Genomic DNA, 16,161 nt, shown 5'->3' on the forward strand with positions numbered 1-16,161 from the left:
CCAAGGTCCTTTCGCACTCTACACATTCGCGCCCAATTTTAATTTAAATTCAAGTTGAATAATTGGAAAATCATGATTGTTGTTATAAATTGCTTTGGTGTAAGTGAAAAACACAAAAGATAATTGTTTTTAACATCTTGGTCCTTTTGAATATAGCAATACACTATTGTAACCAAGACATCAGATTCCTGACTTGGGACAGGTGCAAACAATTGGAGCGGTATTAAATGTTTTAAAGGTACCAAATCTTCTCCTTTTTCTGAAACAGTAGTATAACATTAGTATAACATCACTACATCGAAAGACACACTATAAAATATCCGTCAAAAAGTGACAAATAAACACACAATGATAAAATAAATTTGATCTGTTCATTGTTCATATATGTATATATATGGAACATTAATTAGGCATTCTGTTTTTTAGTGGAAGAAGACGTCAAGTCTTCTGAAGACTTAAGGGGCCGACCCTTGGCATTGAGTCTCCGTATGCCGCATTCATTTCGTGTATTACAATTTCAAAACAACTTAAGATTCCTGACCTCGATTTTTACACATGATTAGGCATCTGAATCATTTAATTTGTAAATTATGATTGTAAAACAATCACTATCGTAAATATGACCCTTTTATTTATGTAAATTATTAGATTTCATCTCATCCACATGAACGTTATTTGTTTACTTGTAACAGGATGTTTTAACTGTAGATATTTGTATTACGCATGCGTGAATTTGGTATCGGGACAACTCGCCCTGTTTACAAGTTCGCCCTTGAAGTTATGAATTTGCAATCCTGTAGACAAGAAGATTTTGTGTTTATATAAATAAAAAGGATATATAAAGTGTTGTCTTTATTCATGGTTTTCCTTTGTCATGTGAATTAGATGCCCTTTGTAACATACATGTGAACCTCCCGGCGGGAGAACAAATCTCCCGTCCTCCCGTTTAGGAGAAAAAACTCCCGTGTATGAAAATTTTCAGACGCCATATTTGTTCATTTCTTACTACTGTACGGGTGTAATTGACACCTGTGTTAAATTTTACCTGAATATCAAAGAAGATGTATAATTATATGGCTTCACTTGACAGCTTGGGTGTCAAACATACTGGTAATCAACGATGTTTACCTCCGGCTAACTGCCGTTGTGTTATCAAAACTATGTGTATTGGGAATATTGAAATACTTTTTTGTTACTTCCCTTTGTTTTAGCCTGTTTTCAGTTATTTTGCTTTTAAAAATGTAAATTGTAAAAAGACTATAAATGATTAATATTTTAATCAAATAATCATAAAATGATGTTGATTAAATGAATTTAAATGATTTTGGACAAATAAAAAAAATAAAAATTATAAATTATTTTAGCAATCTAGACCTCCTTTCAAGGATTACATTGAAGTTTGTATGATAAATTTGTTTCTTTCTGATCAGAAATTAACATACAATATGTGCAACAAGACTAATAAAAGGTAAAAAAAATATATAGACTAATAAAAGGTCTAGTAGTTAGATTAATTCCTAGTAAAATCTTAAAATATAAATTTGTAAATGATAGTATATACTAGATTTTACTGTGTAAGCTAAGAAATAGCAAGACATTTAACACTGTTTTTAAGTCTTTTTAAGCTTTCTACAAATTTGACTTTCATAATGCTTAAAATCCATGCAGTACTTAAGTGTTAGTGTATGTTATTTTTTTAATTAATTTACGATGTTGCAAAATACATGTGGAGCTTATTTCTTTCTTATTTGTCTAAACATTTACAAATGATAAGGAGATGGAGACATGAACAAGAATATATACAGATAAGATATATAAATATAATGATTCATTTGCAAGCAGTGAACAATCATTTGTCCAAAACAAAACAAGAAACAGATTCTTCTTATTATTTTATTTTATTCAAATAGAGAGGCAATAAGGGAACTATAAACATTACAATTTGATGGAAATTTGAAGAAAAAACACAATTTCTACATCATTTGGTTACAAGTTCTTGGGGAAAAGTTTCATCAAATAATATGAATATAAATGACTTTTTTTGTGCTCATTTTTTAAAGTGGGTTGTGATGATCTTCCAGTTAGGTTACCCTCATTTGGAGTGTTGTTCTCAACCTGTTAAAGGTCCATCTTTGTGCATTATTCAAAATTGGAAATTTCAACAAGCATCTAATATTCTTAATCTGGAAAATAAACCCTGGTCTGCTAGCTTCATGTATATTTTTTCTACCGATTTAATATATAACTAGAATCATGCAAACAGACTTAAGGAAAAGGCATGTTAGTTCATCATACAAATATGACACTTTTTCTAGACAATCCAGATCTTGCAAAATACGTCGCTAAAAATTGTAACCTTTAAAATTGTTGTTGTGCAGTAAAAACCCATATGGGAACTTTCAAAAGTTGGCGGGTATGTAACAAGTCTTACTATTTTTATGCTCCATTTATGGGCAATATGTTTTCTAGTCTGTCCGTCCGTCCTGCTTCTGGTTATAAAGTTTATGGTCGAGGTAGTTTTTGATGAAGTTGAAATCCAATCAACTTGAAACTTAGAACACATGTGTTCCTCTTGATATGATCTTCTTAATTCTACTGCCAAATTAAAGAATTTACCTAATTTTCATAGTCAACTGAACATAGAAAATGATTGTACGAATTGGAAATCCATGTACTTATGACCTTTTCTTGTTTGTAGAAAAAAAATACATTTTAACAATAATGGAACAAAGCAGCCTGGGTAAGTGGGGATGCTTTTATGGTAATTCAAGTTACTTTTTATTCACCTTCTTCCACTTCAGAGCTATCAGCTCTTTGATTCTTTAATTTGAATTGTTTTACATTTGTCATATCAGGCTTTTTTCTGGCTGCATACTATGTGGTATGTGCTTACTCATTTTTAAAAGCAGTTCAGGGACCTTTAGTTATTAATTTCTGTGTCATTTTGGTCTCTTGTGAAGAGATGTCTCATTGGCAATCATAGTACCACATCTTTTTTTTTTATTTTGAACCTGCCAACTTTTCAAAAGTCCAATAGGGGTTTAACGTGTTAAATGGCTCTTATAGTTCCACAAAACCATAAGGGGCCTTCAAATACATTTTAATGTTGTGTTTTGGCTTTTTCACACTCATACAAGCCTGTTGACATTGTAAAATTTATTGTTTTGTTTAAAATTGTGAACAAAATTGCTCTTTCAAAATTTCCATTTGGGAGCCTCCATGTGGGAAATCCCCTGCAAATAGCGATAGTTGGCAGGTATGCAAAATTTTATTCACCAGTTTTTACCAGAGTAGGCATTAAGGTCAAGTGTCAGTAAATGGGCTATGTCTTAGATTTCAGTAAAATTTGGCATACAACTCTGGCTCGATGAACTTCAACTGAAAATCGAAATAATAATGCATTTATCTCAATTATCATTTGAAATATTACTGATTGAATTCTTACAAAATGGGTGAACATTTTGTATAGAAAGCACATAAAATTGGCGAAAACCCTTCTAAAATTTGTCTTAAAATCGCCAAATCTCTAATTCTACTCCATAGATTTTTCTTTAAAAAAACTATATGGTGTTGATACATTTCTTTCCGTTATAATGATGCAAAATAAAGATAGGGTCACCGGCTTCGTTTTTACGGTATACATCATTCAAAGTTGAGTTCTTTGTGAAAAAAATCCAACAAAACGTCGAAATAATCTTAACGTTATCGCGTTGCAGGCTGTAAAATGTTGATTTTTGACGTTTTTCTCTACCAATAAGGTAACAAATTGATTATTAGACAAAAAACGAAGTCGGTGACCCTATGATTATTTTATATCATTAAAACAGAAATTTATTTGTCACTGTGAACAATATATAGTTTTTTAAGAAAAATCTATGGAGTAGAATTAGAGATTTGGCGATTTTAAGACAAATTTTAGAAGGTTTTTTTGCCAATTTTATGTGCTTTCTATACAAATATACACCCATATTAAAAGAAATCAATCTGTAATTTTTCAGATAATAAAAGAGATAAATGTATTATTTTTTCGATTTTCAGTTGTAGTTCAACAAGCCAAAGTTGTGTGCAATTTTTTTGCAAAATCTGCGACATAGCCCATTTACTGTTCCTTTACCTTAAGTGTTCCGATGTTTATGTGCCAACATTGGTTTCCATCCTCTTACGTTAGTTTGCCCCAAACCATATGCTATGAAACTTATTTGTATTTGTATTTATTATGCTTATTACTGCAAAACAGAGATCAAGTTTAAATTGGGTCATATCACTTTTAACATTATTTATAAGTGCAAGTGGACACCTACATTCATTCATTTATATTTGAATACTTTTAGGATAAAAAATCAGCCAGATATGGAAGAGAGAAAAGTCAAGACTTGAAAGATTTTTTTAGAAGTGTCAGACTTGGTGATGTTAAGTCTATCAGGTAACTTGGATCAAAACACTTTTATTAAATTTCTGTTTATTGTCCACTTGACCTAGAACTATATATTAGCAGAAACAAAATCTTATAAATCAATTTTTTCAAATTGATATTTTCCCCTTGATTTATGTTAACATATGATTGATACCTTATCTTACTATTAAGTTTTGATGTATAATTAAAAAAAAAGTTTCCAATTAGGTCTCTATTTTAATTTTGTTTTGTTTGAAGTGTTGATTACCTGATAAAGTATAAATAGTGTAACAGCCTTCCAATCAAAAACAAAAACAGTATACAAGTGGTTTGAAAAAGTCAAATAACGAAAATACTGAACTCCAACAAAAATTCAAAACAGAAAGTCCCACATGAAATGAATTTGAAGGATCATGATTATTTCTTTGTGCTATTTGACTTTACCTATTTAAATATCATAGAGTCAAATGGACAATAAAGCACAAGTGTGTTATGCAAATGTACAGGTGCTACTAAAGGGTAAGCAGACCTTGCTCCGCATGTGGCACCTGTTGTGTTGCTCATGTTAATACAAACCCAGTAATAAGTCTAATTTGGTTGGTCATATTAGTGAAAAGGTAACAAGATTGTAGTACCGACATAAGGAACAAATCTGATTTCATCTGTGAAACGGATTTCCAGATCTAGAACAGTCAACCAACTTGTAATGGCACCTATAAAATTTACAAAGGAATGATTTCAACTTTACAATATATATATCTATATATTTATATTATAATTTGTCTCAATTTAGCCCAACCATGTTAAAAGGCAAAGTTTTGTTCATCCCTCAGCAGGATTTGATAATTTTCTTAACAAATTATTCACTTTAGCTTCTTTGACTAATGTCTTCAAAAAGTGAAATCTTTTGATATATATTTTATCATAGTTTGGCTTAATAAAAGTTTGTATTTATATTTTTCAGTCATTCCATAGAAGGCAAGGGCATCAATGTTAATACTACTGATGATTGGGATAATACTCCTTTGTACGTATAACAGATTTTAAATTACCAGTGTTTACTTACATGACTTATGTCAAATAAATTTTCCTGGTTATCGACACAATTTTGATAAAAAGATACAGAGTTTTCACAATTTCCCTGATTTCAAAATACTCCTTTGGAAGTATTACAGATTCTGTTTTACCATTGTTAGTATATTATATGTACATGTACTTTCATGGAAATTGACAAGACTTTGCTATTAAAGAAAAATTCTGCAATTAAACATAATGCAACATTCAGATTTTATTAGTATTTGGCTGATGTCAACCTTTTACATTAATTAATATTCAGTTTTCTGCTTTCATCAAGATATGTACAAAATTAAGTACTATGAAAGTTGAAAGATTTTCAAATACAATCAGGTTTTCCTTTTTCAAAAAAACCAAAACAAATATTAGTCAATTTTCATGAAAAGTCAGCTAGAACTTTTATTGGCAAAATCACTTGGTTAAACATACAAAAGTATAGAATGCCTTCATATAAAGTTCTTCTAAAAAATAAACAGGGAATGAATTAGTTGAATGTTAAGATACATACTGGTGAAACTATTTACCTTTATTTTACAGGTATTTGGCTTGTTTGTGTGGACATCTGAATGCTGTCAAATACCTGCTCCAGAATGGTAAATATGATCACCGTTTTATACGATTATATTTGTCAGAAGTGTAAAAAAACAGGGGGGGATAACACTCAGGAGGCAATCAAAACCAGATGTTGATGATAAAAACAACATGTTAGGGTCAGAAGAAAACAATCATAAGACAAAACATTCAAAACTCTTATGGCTACACAGAAAACTAACGCTTACGGTTACACAGAAAACTAACACTTACGGCTACACAGAAAACTAACGCTTACGGTTACACGGAAAACTAACGCTTACAGCTACACAGAAAACTAACGCTTACGGCTACACAGAAAACTAACACTTACGGCTTCACAGAAAACTAACGCTTACGGCTTCACAGAAAACTAACACTTACGGCTTCACAGAAAACTAACGCTTACGGCTACACAGAAAACTAAAGATGGGCCTAACAAGAACCAGAAACACAAAATACAACAACGAAAATAAAAGCAAATCAATCCCAAACCAGGTGTGAACTCAGGTATTCCAAACAGGTAGGCAGTTCTAATCCACTACTGGTACCTGTTGGGTTACTACTCATCAGGAAACAGGACAGTCATTTATAGATATAGATTCCACCATTGCAACAAGTTTGTAACAATATTTATTGACTTGAGACAAGTTAAATTAAAATTTTTAAAGCCTGAGGCTTGCCAAGCTTTTTCAATAATTAAAATTTAACTGTTGAGATCGCAGAAAAATTGTTATACACAAGTTATATTTATATATGTCCATTATTCTCCATTCTATAGACCCCAATCAGACCCCCTGAAATGTAATTCGTTTTAAGTGGGTTTTTTTTATGTTTTCACAGGAGCAAGATATGACACCAATAGTGTAGATAGTCAGAGATGCTTTCTGTCTTCTTTAACTAATGACATCAGACAAGTTTTGAAGCAGTATGAATGTTCCTTGATTGTGGAAAGTACAGATCTGAAATATGTAGAGTATTTACAACAGTAAGAGTTTAATTAATATTCGTCTTAGTTAACACAGCAAAACAATGGGAACATCTGTGGTTTACAGACAATAATTTATCAGACATGATTTATTTGTGGTAGAACAAAAACATAGATTAAATGCTATCTTAGTTTATTAATAATAGGTAAAAGGGCACAATTTCCACCATTTCCAAACATGAAACATCTTTAACTCAATTCAATAGACCACTTTCGAGTTCATCCGTCACCGGCAAAAACTCGTCAATTATGCACGCCTTTATGACGTCATTTACCAGATAGAGGGGCTCGCCTGTATCCCTGCACTATTTACGTTCATCAAGCGTCTAAGTGATCGTTTTTGTGCAGGATAAACTAGAAATAATGGTTGCTCTGTAGGTACTTACTGACAATTCCCTAATGACAACAGTGTTGATTGTCTATTTTCAGAATTCAATTTGCCGAATAATTCGTACAATATAGAATTATAATTTTCCAACCACTCGCTCAACATTGTAAGGAAGTGACGACGCCCCTAAACGCACAGATGACGGTGATAAAGGCGCGTATAATTGATGAGTTTTTTCCGGTGACGGATGAACTCGAAAGTGGTCTATTGTTTAAAGGGATTGCCATGGCTTCATCCACTAATAGAGACTGACTGCCTCAAAATAGCGAAATAAGTGTTGAAAGTGGCTTTAAACACCAATTAATTAGTAAATCAATTGTTTGAGCAATGTAGAAAATCTAGTCATACAAGTTTTAGCTAAGAACTTTCTCATGTGACCAGTGTCCTAGTGTCCTAAACTAAACTTAATTTTCAGTAACTTTTTGGTTTAATATTTCAGGTTATATGAGAGACAACCAGGATATGACATTGAACTTGAAATCCAAGGTCAACTATATTTAGCACATCGTTGTATTTTATCTGTGAGATGTAGATACTTTGCTGATCTGTTTTGTAATAGTACCAATGACAGGATAGCATTATCACATAAACTTGTAAGTCAAAATATGCATGGAAAGATTCACCTCAAAACATAGATAACAACTTATATTTATGTAGAAATAAGAAGATTGGTATGAGTGCCAACGAGACAATTCTCCATCCAAGTCATAATGTGTAAAAATAAACCATTATAGGTCAAAGGATTTCAACTCAGAGCCTTGGCTTACAACGAACAGCAAACTATAAAAGGCCCCAAAATTACTAGTATACGAACAAGTACTACAGGTAAACCAACGGTCTAATCTATATGAAAAACAAAACATGAGAGACACTTATGAACCACATCAACAAACAACGAACACTGAACAGTAGGCTCCCAACTCAGGACAGGTGGAAACAAATGCAGTTGGTTAAAACATTTTAACAGGTGAAAAAGGAGTTTAACATTACAACATAGAAAGATACACTATAAAATAACAATTGAAATGGCTTAATTCTAATTACTCTGCTTACGTCGGATTAAGAAATGAATGAATACATAATACAATATCCAAGAGTACTCACAAATGACTGACAAACAACTGTGAGATACTGGACATTCACAATGTATTGACTTCTATGACCTTCATATATTGACCACTGTTCTTCTAAAACCATTTCTTAAGAGAAAGGAATTGATAATTTGCTGTACATTGTAACGTTTGTTATGATTTTTTAATTTCTTTTTTTAACTCTATGGGCCAAGTGAGCTTTTATAATCACTTCAGTTGGTGTCTGGCTTTTGGCAATGTTGGCTATTGTTGTCTCCCCTTGCAGTTTGTAAACTTTTACAAAAGTTTTCTCCTCTGAAACTACTGGGCAAATTTAACCAAACTTGGCCACAATCATCATTGGGGTATCTAGTTTAAAAAATGATGACCCTGCCTGCCAACCAAGATTGCATATATAGCTAAAAATAGAATATATGGGTAGTTTAATTGACAATCATACCACTTTTCCTTATTCTGTTTTAAAATATTTATGTTACAGATATGTGCTGATGTTTTTGGACCAATTCTTCGTTTTATTTATACAGGTAAGGATGCTCTCATTAATAAACATGACTGTTGTTTTTTTTGTATCCATGTCTGAGTTGTTGAATAATACTTATGTATTATGAACTTGTAAATGAGATTGTAAATTTATTATGTTTTATTGGCCAACTTTAGTGGGCTTTAATAATTCTATCATAAAAGAAATTGATGTACATGTATAACATTAACACTACCAATTTACAGCACCAGTTGTGCATTTTGACAATATCTTTAATTCCTTCAGGGACGCTTGAAGCCAAAAAAATATGAAAGTTCAAATTTTAATACAAATGTGGAAGAGATGATAAAACCAAAATGGAAAAAAATGAAAACCAAACTGGGACCAGGAATTAGAGTTATGCTTCATGTCTTTTAATCTGTTTATTGTATTACAGGTCGATTGGACATTGATAAAAGACAGAGAGATAAGACAATAGCATTAGCTAAGTTCTTACAGTTTAACAGTTTAGCTGAAATCTTAGAAAGAGGTAAGAGTTAGGGCTAATTACACTAGTATTTGTTCCACTGACAGTAGGTCAAAATCTTAAATTTGTCAAATAACTTTAGAATAAGTTTATTAAAGAATCTTTGCCATATACTTTTTTTTACTGATTTTCTTTGTCATTATATGAGATATTTTCATAAAATAAAAATGTTCTATATGACCAAAATCAGTTAATTTGCAACTGAAAAACAATGAGTAGCTTTAATTCTAAAGCTGTAAAAGAATTTTGGTTCTTGGTTAAGGATGGCTTTCTTTACTATTCTCTAAAGAGGGCATTAGCCATCAAATTCATTATTATTTAAAATAACACACATTTAATATATTTTAGATAAAAGTTTTCTTTCAATACAACATCAGCAACTTTTGAAAGACTTAAAGAAAGATTTTGGTTGCTTAGTAACATCAGCAGTATCACCATCTGTAGTAAGTAGTAGTCTTTAATATAAACATTAATTAATGAGGGGTATTTTTCTAAAAAAAATTGCCATCAATGCATACAAACCTATATAAAGAAAAAAGATCTAGATATAAGCAGTTGTGGTATGAATACCATTGAGATAACTCTCCATATATTAAGTTAGAAATACAAATTTTTATATAAAAAAAAAAATAAAAAATAGAATACAGTATTGTAAATTCAGAAACTATTGTGTGCATTTATTAATGCAATTTCAGAAGAATTAACAAAAACGTCAGTTTTTATTGTGATTTCAAGAAAATCTGCATACAAACATATGAATCAGATATAAGAGTGTTAGTACTTATTATTGCAAATCTCTACCAGTCGCAAGGGTGTAATGATAATAAAAAGAACAGATGTAAACAATTAGCAAAACCCCATTGATAACAAAATATGAAACAAATGTTGTTTTTTTTCTGTTGCAGGCAGTTCAGAATGAAGCTTGTGGTTTGGATGTTAAAACATACCCAGATATTATATTTGAAGTTCAAGGTCACTCATTTAGGTGTCATAAGGTCAGTCTATAAACCAGACCCAGGGAGAGAATCTGATATTTTGAAAGTTTAATTTTTATTTTATAAATTTCGTGCATATGATGGCAAGAATAAGTTATTTTCCTCATGTACTTATGTGGCATCAATCCCCTATGGTGAGTGAGCATCAATCCCCTATGGTGAGTGAGCATCAATCCCCTATGGTTTGTGAGCATCAATCCCCTATGTTCAGTGAGCATTTCGTTAACATTTTTAAATGCTGGACCAGACTTGGCAGGGATATCTTATTGAAGGTCCTTGATAAAAATATTGTCTCTTTACAATTGAAGAAAAACTATCCCTGCCAGTAGGTTTTTATTTGACTGCATAAAAGATTTGACAATAGCCAATCATTAAATTAAAAAGATGAAGACTTTCAAAAGCAGATATGTTTTGGGTTTATTTTAATATAGGTATAAATTTTTCAAGCTTAAGGTTAGAATAATCAGTCCTTTTAATACCTCACACAAAGACTTTTCAGATAAGGCCATCTAGACATCTGCATGCCATCACAGCACCTTAATATTTTTCCTGATCTAGGTGAAGGTTTCCACTGATCAAAACTATGAAAAATCTGCAATGGTGAACTATTTTATCTGAAGGAGCGAGGGTAAATATATACCATACTAATTCTTGTCTCTGAGATAGTGTCTTCAATTCTTTTTAGACCCTTGTATCATTTGTATGAAGGTTTCTACTCAGGAAAACTTTGGATGAGTTTGATAAATAAAAAAGTTTCTGATTCATTGCTAAAAACTACATATTTTTAATACAACCAATATAATATATTTTTGTATTTCAGATATTTTTCTATGGGAGAAGTGAATTTTTCCGAGAAATGCTGATTGATAAAGAAGACGAGCAGCCACCATCCTATGGCGATTATCTCCCTGCCATTAAATTAGACAATATCACAGCTGATGTATTTATACAGATTATTTCCTTCTTGTATACTGAGGAATATGAGGTGGGATGAAAATTAGTCTATCATTTCATTTTTTTGTCATAATCAATGTGTTAACTGTTATGGATTGTTAGGAAACTTGGACAGAAGCTAATCTTTGAGACAAAGAAATGACATTTGAAGAAAAAGTTTTGAAATTCTGTATTTTGCTCATAAATTAAATATATTTTGAGTCAACTTCACACTTTTACACTGACAGCATTTTTTTGGTCGAGCCTGCAACATGTCTAGCTGACAGGTGTCATCTAACCTTGACCTAATTTTGATGGTTCAGTGGTCAAAGTTAAGTTTTTGAGTTTTGGTCTTTTTTTCTAATACTGTATCCATCAGGCCAACTATATTTGGTGTATTGAAATATTTTATGATTTATATGTCAGTCACACAGTTTTTATTTGAGCTTGACCTCATTTTTATGGTTCATTGCAAAGTGTTAAGTTTTTGTGTTTTGGTCTGTTTTTCCTGCATTATAAGCAATATGTCAACTATATTTGTTTTATGGAAGAATTGTTAGATGTACGTGTCTAACCGGCATGGTTCATCTGACCTTGACCTCATTTTCTTTGTTCATTGTAATAAAGCTTTATATTTAGGACTATGAACATGATATCAATGATTAGTAAAGAAGAAATTTCAGTGTGTGCACTCTTGTTTAATTTCACTATCTTAACAGAATTTTTTGTAATTTGTTCCTTTTTTTCGACTATTGTACCACAAATACACACTGTCCTGCCTATCAAATAACAGGAACAAATACAACAGCTCAAAATACACTTTATAATATATTCATGTTTTTGTTACACAAATCTTTACTGTACACAAAATTGAATTTACACAGTGGTGGGGAACATACGACCTAGCAACCTTATTTACACTGCAACAATGTTGCATATAAGTACACATTCCTTTAATTAACTACCATAAGTGGTATTTATTACCAATTTTTTGAAAGTTTCAAATTTTATATTATCAGAAATTTAGAATAAATGTAAAGCTTAAGAATCAAGAACAAAAGTGATACATTTTGTTGTCTCGTAAGTATAAGGAGATAGGGTGTGATTGTCTATGAACCAAAATTATCTTACAAAATCAATTATTTGACCAAACACTCAGATCTCTGCATGGCCTTCAACAATGAGCAAGACTCACTTTTCACAGCTGACAATTAAATGCACACAAGTTTAAAAAGAATATCAAGAGCCTGATTTTAGCTCAGTTTGGTATGCAATTTACTTTTAGGTAACCAAGGAAACTTGTATCCCACTAATGAGAGCAAGTTCTCAATTTGTACTACCTGTGATAAAGAAGAAATGTTCAGAGGAAATCCACAAATATATTGACCCTAGCAACGTCCTTGACATCTATCAAACTTCTGTGGAATTGGATATACCACGTCTTATTAACAGTTGTACAAAGTATATGGCCAATGAATATGAACAGGTTTGTTTAATTACATTCTGTGTTAAGTCAGCTTGTGACTGTTGTCCAATAGTTTGTTGTGTATAGAAAACAAAAAATAGTAACCTTCCCCCATATATTTGTGTAACATGGCTAAAAAATTGAAAAAACAACCAACAGACATGGAATTGCACACAAACACAAAATAGAAAACTAAAGACTTAGCGACACAAATTCCACCAAAAACTAGGGGGGGGGGGGGGGGGGGGGGGGGTGATAAAATAGTCCTTCTTCTCTTCATTGCAGGAAAGAAATTTATAAAATATCTGTTATCAGTACAATTCAATTAAAGAAAAGAAAACAGCAAAAGTCGTATATAAAATTTAGTACACAGAAAAATTTAGCAGTAAGAGCCTATAAATTTCAATTATTGCATGTTTAATCATAGATGTATCTACATTGGTCTCAGACTACATCCTTGGTCAGTATAGCATATTGATTTATTAAAGTCTTTTTTAATATTTTTGTGTAAGGTTACACTGTAATACTTTTTTTTACAGATGATTACATCTCCCGAGTTTGAGATGTTTATTAGAAAACAGTTATCTCCCCTAATGAATGAAGGTACACCATTTGATCAAATTTCTTTCTTCATGGATTTCCAATATTACCTCCGACATGAATGTTCAACATGGGAGGAACAGAGAACAGCCAATGAAAAACTCCAGAAACTAAATTATCTACTAACGCATAGAATAGGATTAGATGTCAGTATACCCCTGTTCCAGATCGGTCACTCAAGGCCAGAACCTGTCATTGTTGTTGGTCATCGAGTTTTATCCAAAGAGGAAGTTAGACAAAGGACGGATGACACGTACCGCAAGCAACGACAGCAGGAAGAGGAAAAGAAAAAAAGAGAGATTGCAGAGGAAGTCAGACGTAGGAGGGAAAATGAGGAATTGAAGTGCAGACAGGAAGAGGATGAAAAAAATAGAATAAAGAATGAAGAGAAAGAAAGACTTAGGAAAGAATATGAAGAATTGAATCACAGACTGGAAGAAGATGAAAAGAATAGAGAACAGATTGTACCACTGTCTCAGGTTATTATTAGTGTGATCCCTTCTGATCATATTTTTGTCTCAAAGACTCAAATATTTACATACTCTTCCTGCAATTTTAAATTTATGGCTTTTTGAGTTTCTGAAGAAGAAATCGAGAAAGTGCTTCAAACTTCCAAATTCACAAAGTTTAATTTCCATATTTGGAATAAAAAGGTTCATACCATAAAGATTTTACTGTAGATTACAAGGTCAGATACTAGATGTTGAAAATAAATGATAATAACATTCAACATTAAGGGTAATTGTTTCAACAGATTTAATGCAAAGAATATTATAAGTGAACAGTCTGGCCTGCTCAAACAACTTAAGATATATATCTTTGCCCATGGCAGGATGTAGGAAAGTGAATATTCTGTTCAACAAAATACTTTCATTCTTGACAATCAAATTTTACAAGTTACCACCGATCACTAACTTCTTGTTGTTTTTGTTGCTTTGTGTATCATCTTGTACATATACTTTATTACTCTTATTAGGAAAAATATCTCTCGAATTACAAATAAATGAAATTTTTTCAAATTTGTTTCAAATTTGTAGAATTAATGTATAGAACCATTTTCAAGGAAACTTTGAACAAAATATCCAGATTTAAGTGTTTCAAAGTTAGAATTATGTATTTCATTGTGCCAGATCCTTATTTATTTTTATTTGAATACTTTCAGGGTAGAAAATCAGCCAGATACGGGAGACAGATGAGTCAAGACTTGAAAGAATTTTTTAGAAGTGTCCGACTCGGTGATGTTAGTGCTATCAGGTAAGTTGCATCACAACAAACTGACTTTTTTTCACAGTACAAGTATGTAATGCATGTGTACATGTACAGTCATATGGCCCAAGAACACAGTTATTTCGTAGTGCATTTCTTTTAGACAATAAATTCAAATTAAAAAACGACCTGCTCTTTCTAAAAAAGATTTTTACAGTGTAGTGTACTACCAATGAGACAAATAATATCAAAGTTATAGAAACTTCTACCAGCTCTAACTCAAAATATTGACAATTCTGTGTTAAGGTGGTGTAAAATTCAATTTGACAGCTTCAGACAATGAGACATGATAAAATTTGACCTTTTTACACAGGACCAAATCACTACTTAACATAAAGATTCAGCACCCAATTTTTTTTAACATGTAATTACATCCCCCTACTTAATATTTCATGCATTTAATATCAAGAAATAAATTGGGAAATTGTATCAAATAAAACATGCAAGTTATACACTGTTTACACTAGGGACTATATTCGTAGACAACGAAAAACCAAAGGGCGATAACTGTGTCCTTGGACCATATTAGGTGTCACTAAGACTGTAAGATTACTTATAATTGTCTCTAGATAAAACCTGTAGGAAAATTTCCAAACAGATTTTAATTAACAGCCTTAGTTAAATTCATTAATCCAAATAGAAAAAAAAGTCACCCTGGTTGAGTGTCATATGGTATTTTGAACCCCCATGAAAATTGACCCCTGGGTCAAAATATCATATGGAAAAACCAGCATATTCATATGCAAACCTCTGAAACTTTCAAAGAGGGTATCTCCCCTTCAGCTATGACATTTATAACTTAAATATATGACCTGTTTACCTATTCCTGTACAAAACACCAATAAGATTTAATAAATATACTTTATTTCTTCAATTCATGGTTAAAATCTATATAAGGTGTTTTTTGTGCCTTTTTAAATATCTCTTGAGTCTCATAATTCATAACATTCTATATTTTGGTTTTGCTGTGATTTTCACACTAAGCATGCTTTTAAATATCAGGAATAGTATATTATATCATTTTCTAAACAAATTACTCACTACAACGTCTTTGTCTTATCATTTACCACTTTAAAAAATATGTTTTTTTTATATATATATTTTGTATAAAACTTTTAACTGAAGTTTGTTCTTTTTTTCTAGACGTTCCATAGAAGGCAAGGGGATTAATGTTAATACTACTGATGCTTGGGATAATACTCCATTGTAGGTTTATTTAAGTGCCAGTGTTTACTTATGTCAAAAGTCTAGTTAATGAATGGTACTAGAAGACTTGGTATGAATGCCAACGATACAAATCACTAGAGATCAAATGACGTAAAAATTAGCACACACCATATACCACTTAAAACCCCTGTAATGACAAGTAATTACATTAGATGTATGTTTCA

General features: G+C 31.5%; 1 protein-coding gene across 1 annotated transcript in view; it reads left to right on the plus strand.

The window, feature by feature from the left end:
• Positions 1–16,161, plus strand: part of LOC134683614 (uncharacterized) — a 37,879-nt gene that overhangs the window by 301 nt on the left and 21,417 nt on the right. The window contains exons 2-15 of the mRNA XM_063542924.1: positions 4,332–4,423; positions 5,358–5,420; positions 6,005–6,060; positions 6,881–7,025; positions 7,853–8,006; positions 8,983–9,028; positions 9,422–9,514; positions 9,860–9,954; positions 10,417–10,506; positions 11,327–11,491; positions 12,725–12,925; positions 13,444–13,983; positions 14,667–14,758; positions 15,914–15,976. Coding sequence (XP_063398994.1) covers positions 4,332–4,423; positions 5,358–5,420; positions 6,005–6,060; positions 6,881–7,025; positions 7,853–8,006; positions 8,983–9,028; positions 9,422–9,514; positions 9,860–9,954; positions 10,417–10,506; positions 11,327–11,491; positions 12,725–12,925; positions 13,444–13,983; positions 14,667–14,758; positions 15,914–15,976 — 1,895 coding nt within the window. The remainder of the gene's footprint in view (positions 1–4,331; positions 4,424–5,357; positions 5,421–6,004; positions 6,061–6,880; positions 7,026–7,852; positions 8,007–8,982; positions 9,029–9,421; positions 9,515–9,859; positions 9,955–10,416; positions 10,507–11,326; positions 11,492–12,724; positions 12,926–13,443; positions 13,984–14,666; positions 14,759–15,913; positions 15,977–16,161) is intronic.

Source organism: Mytilus trossulus, chromosome 9, assembly GCF_036588685.1.
Source record: "Mytilus trossulus isolate FHL-02 chromosome 9, PNRI_Mtr1.1.1.hap1, whole genome shotgun sequence".
Lineage (NCBI taxonomy): Eukaryota > Metazoa > Mollusca > Bivalvia > Mytilida > Mytilidae > Mytilus > Mytilus trossulus.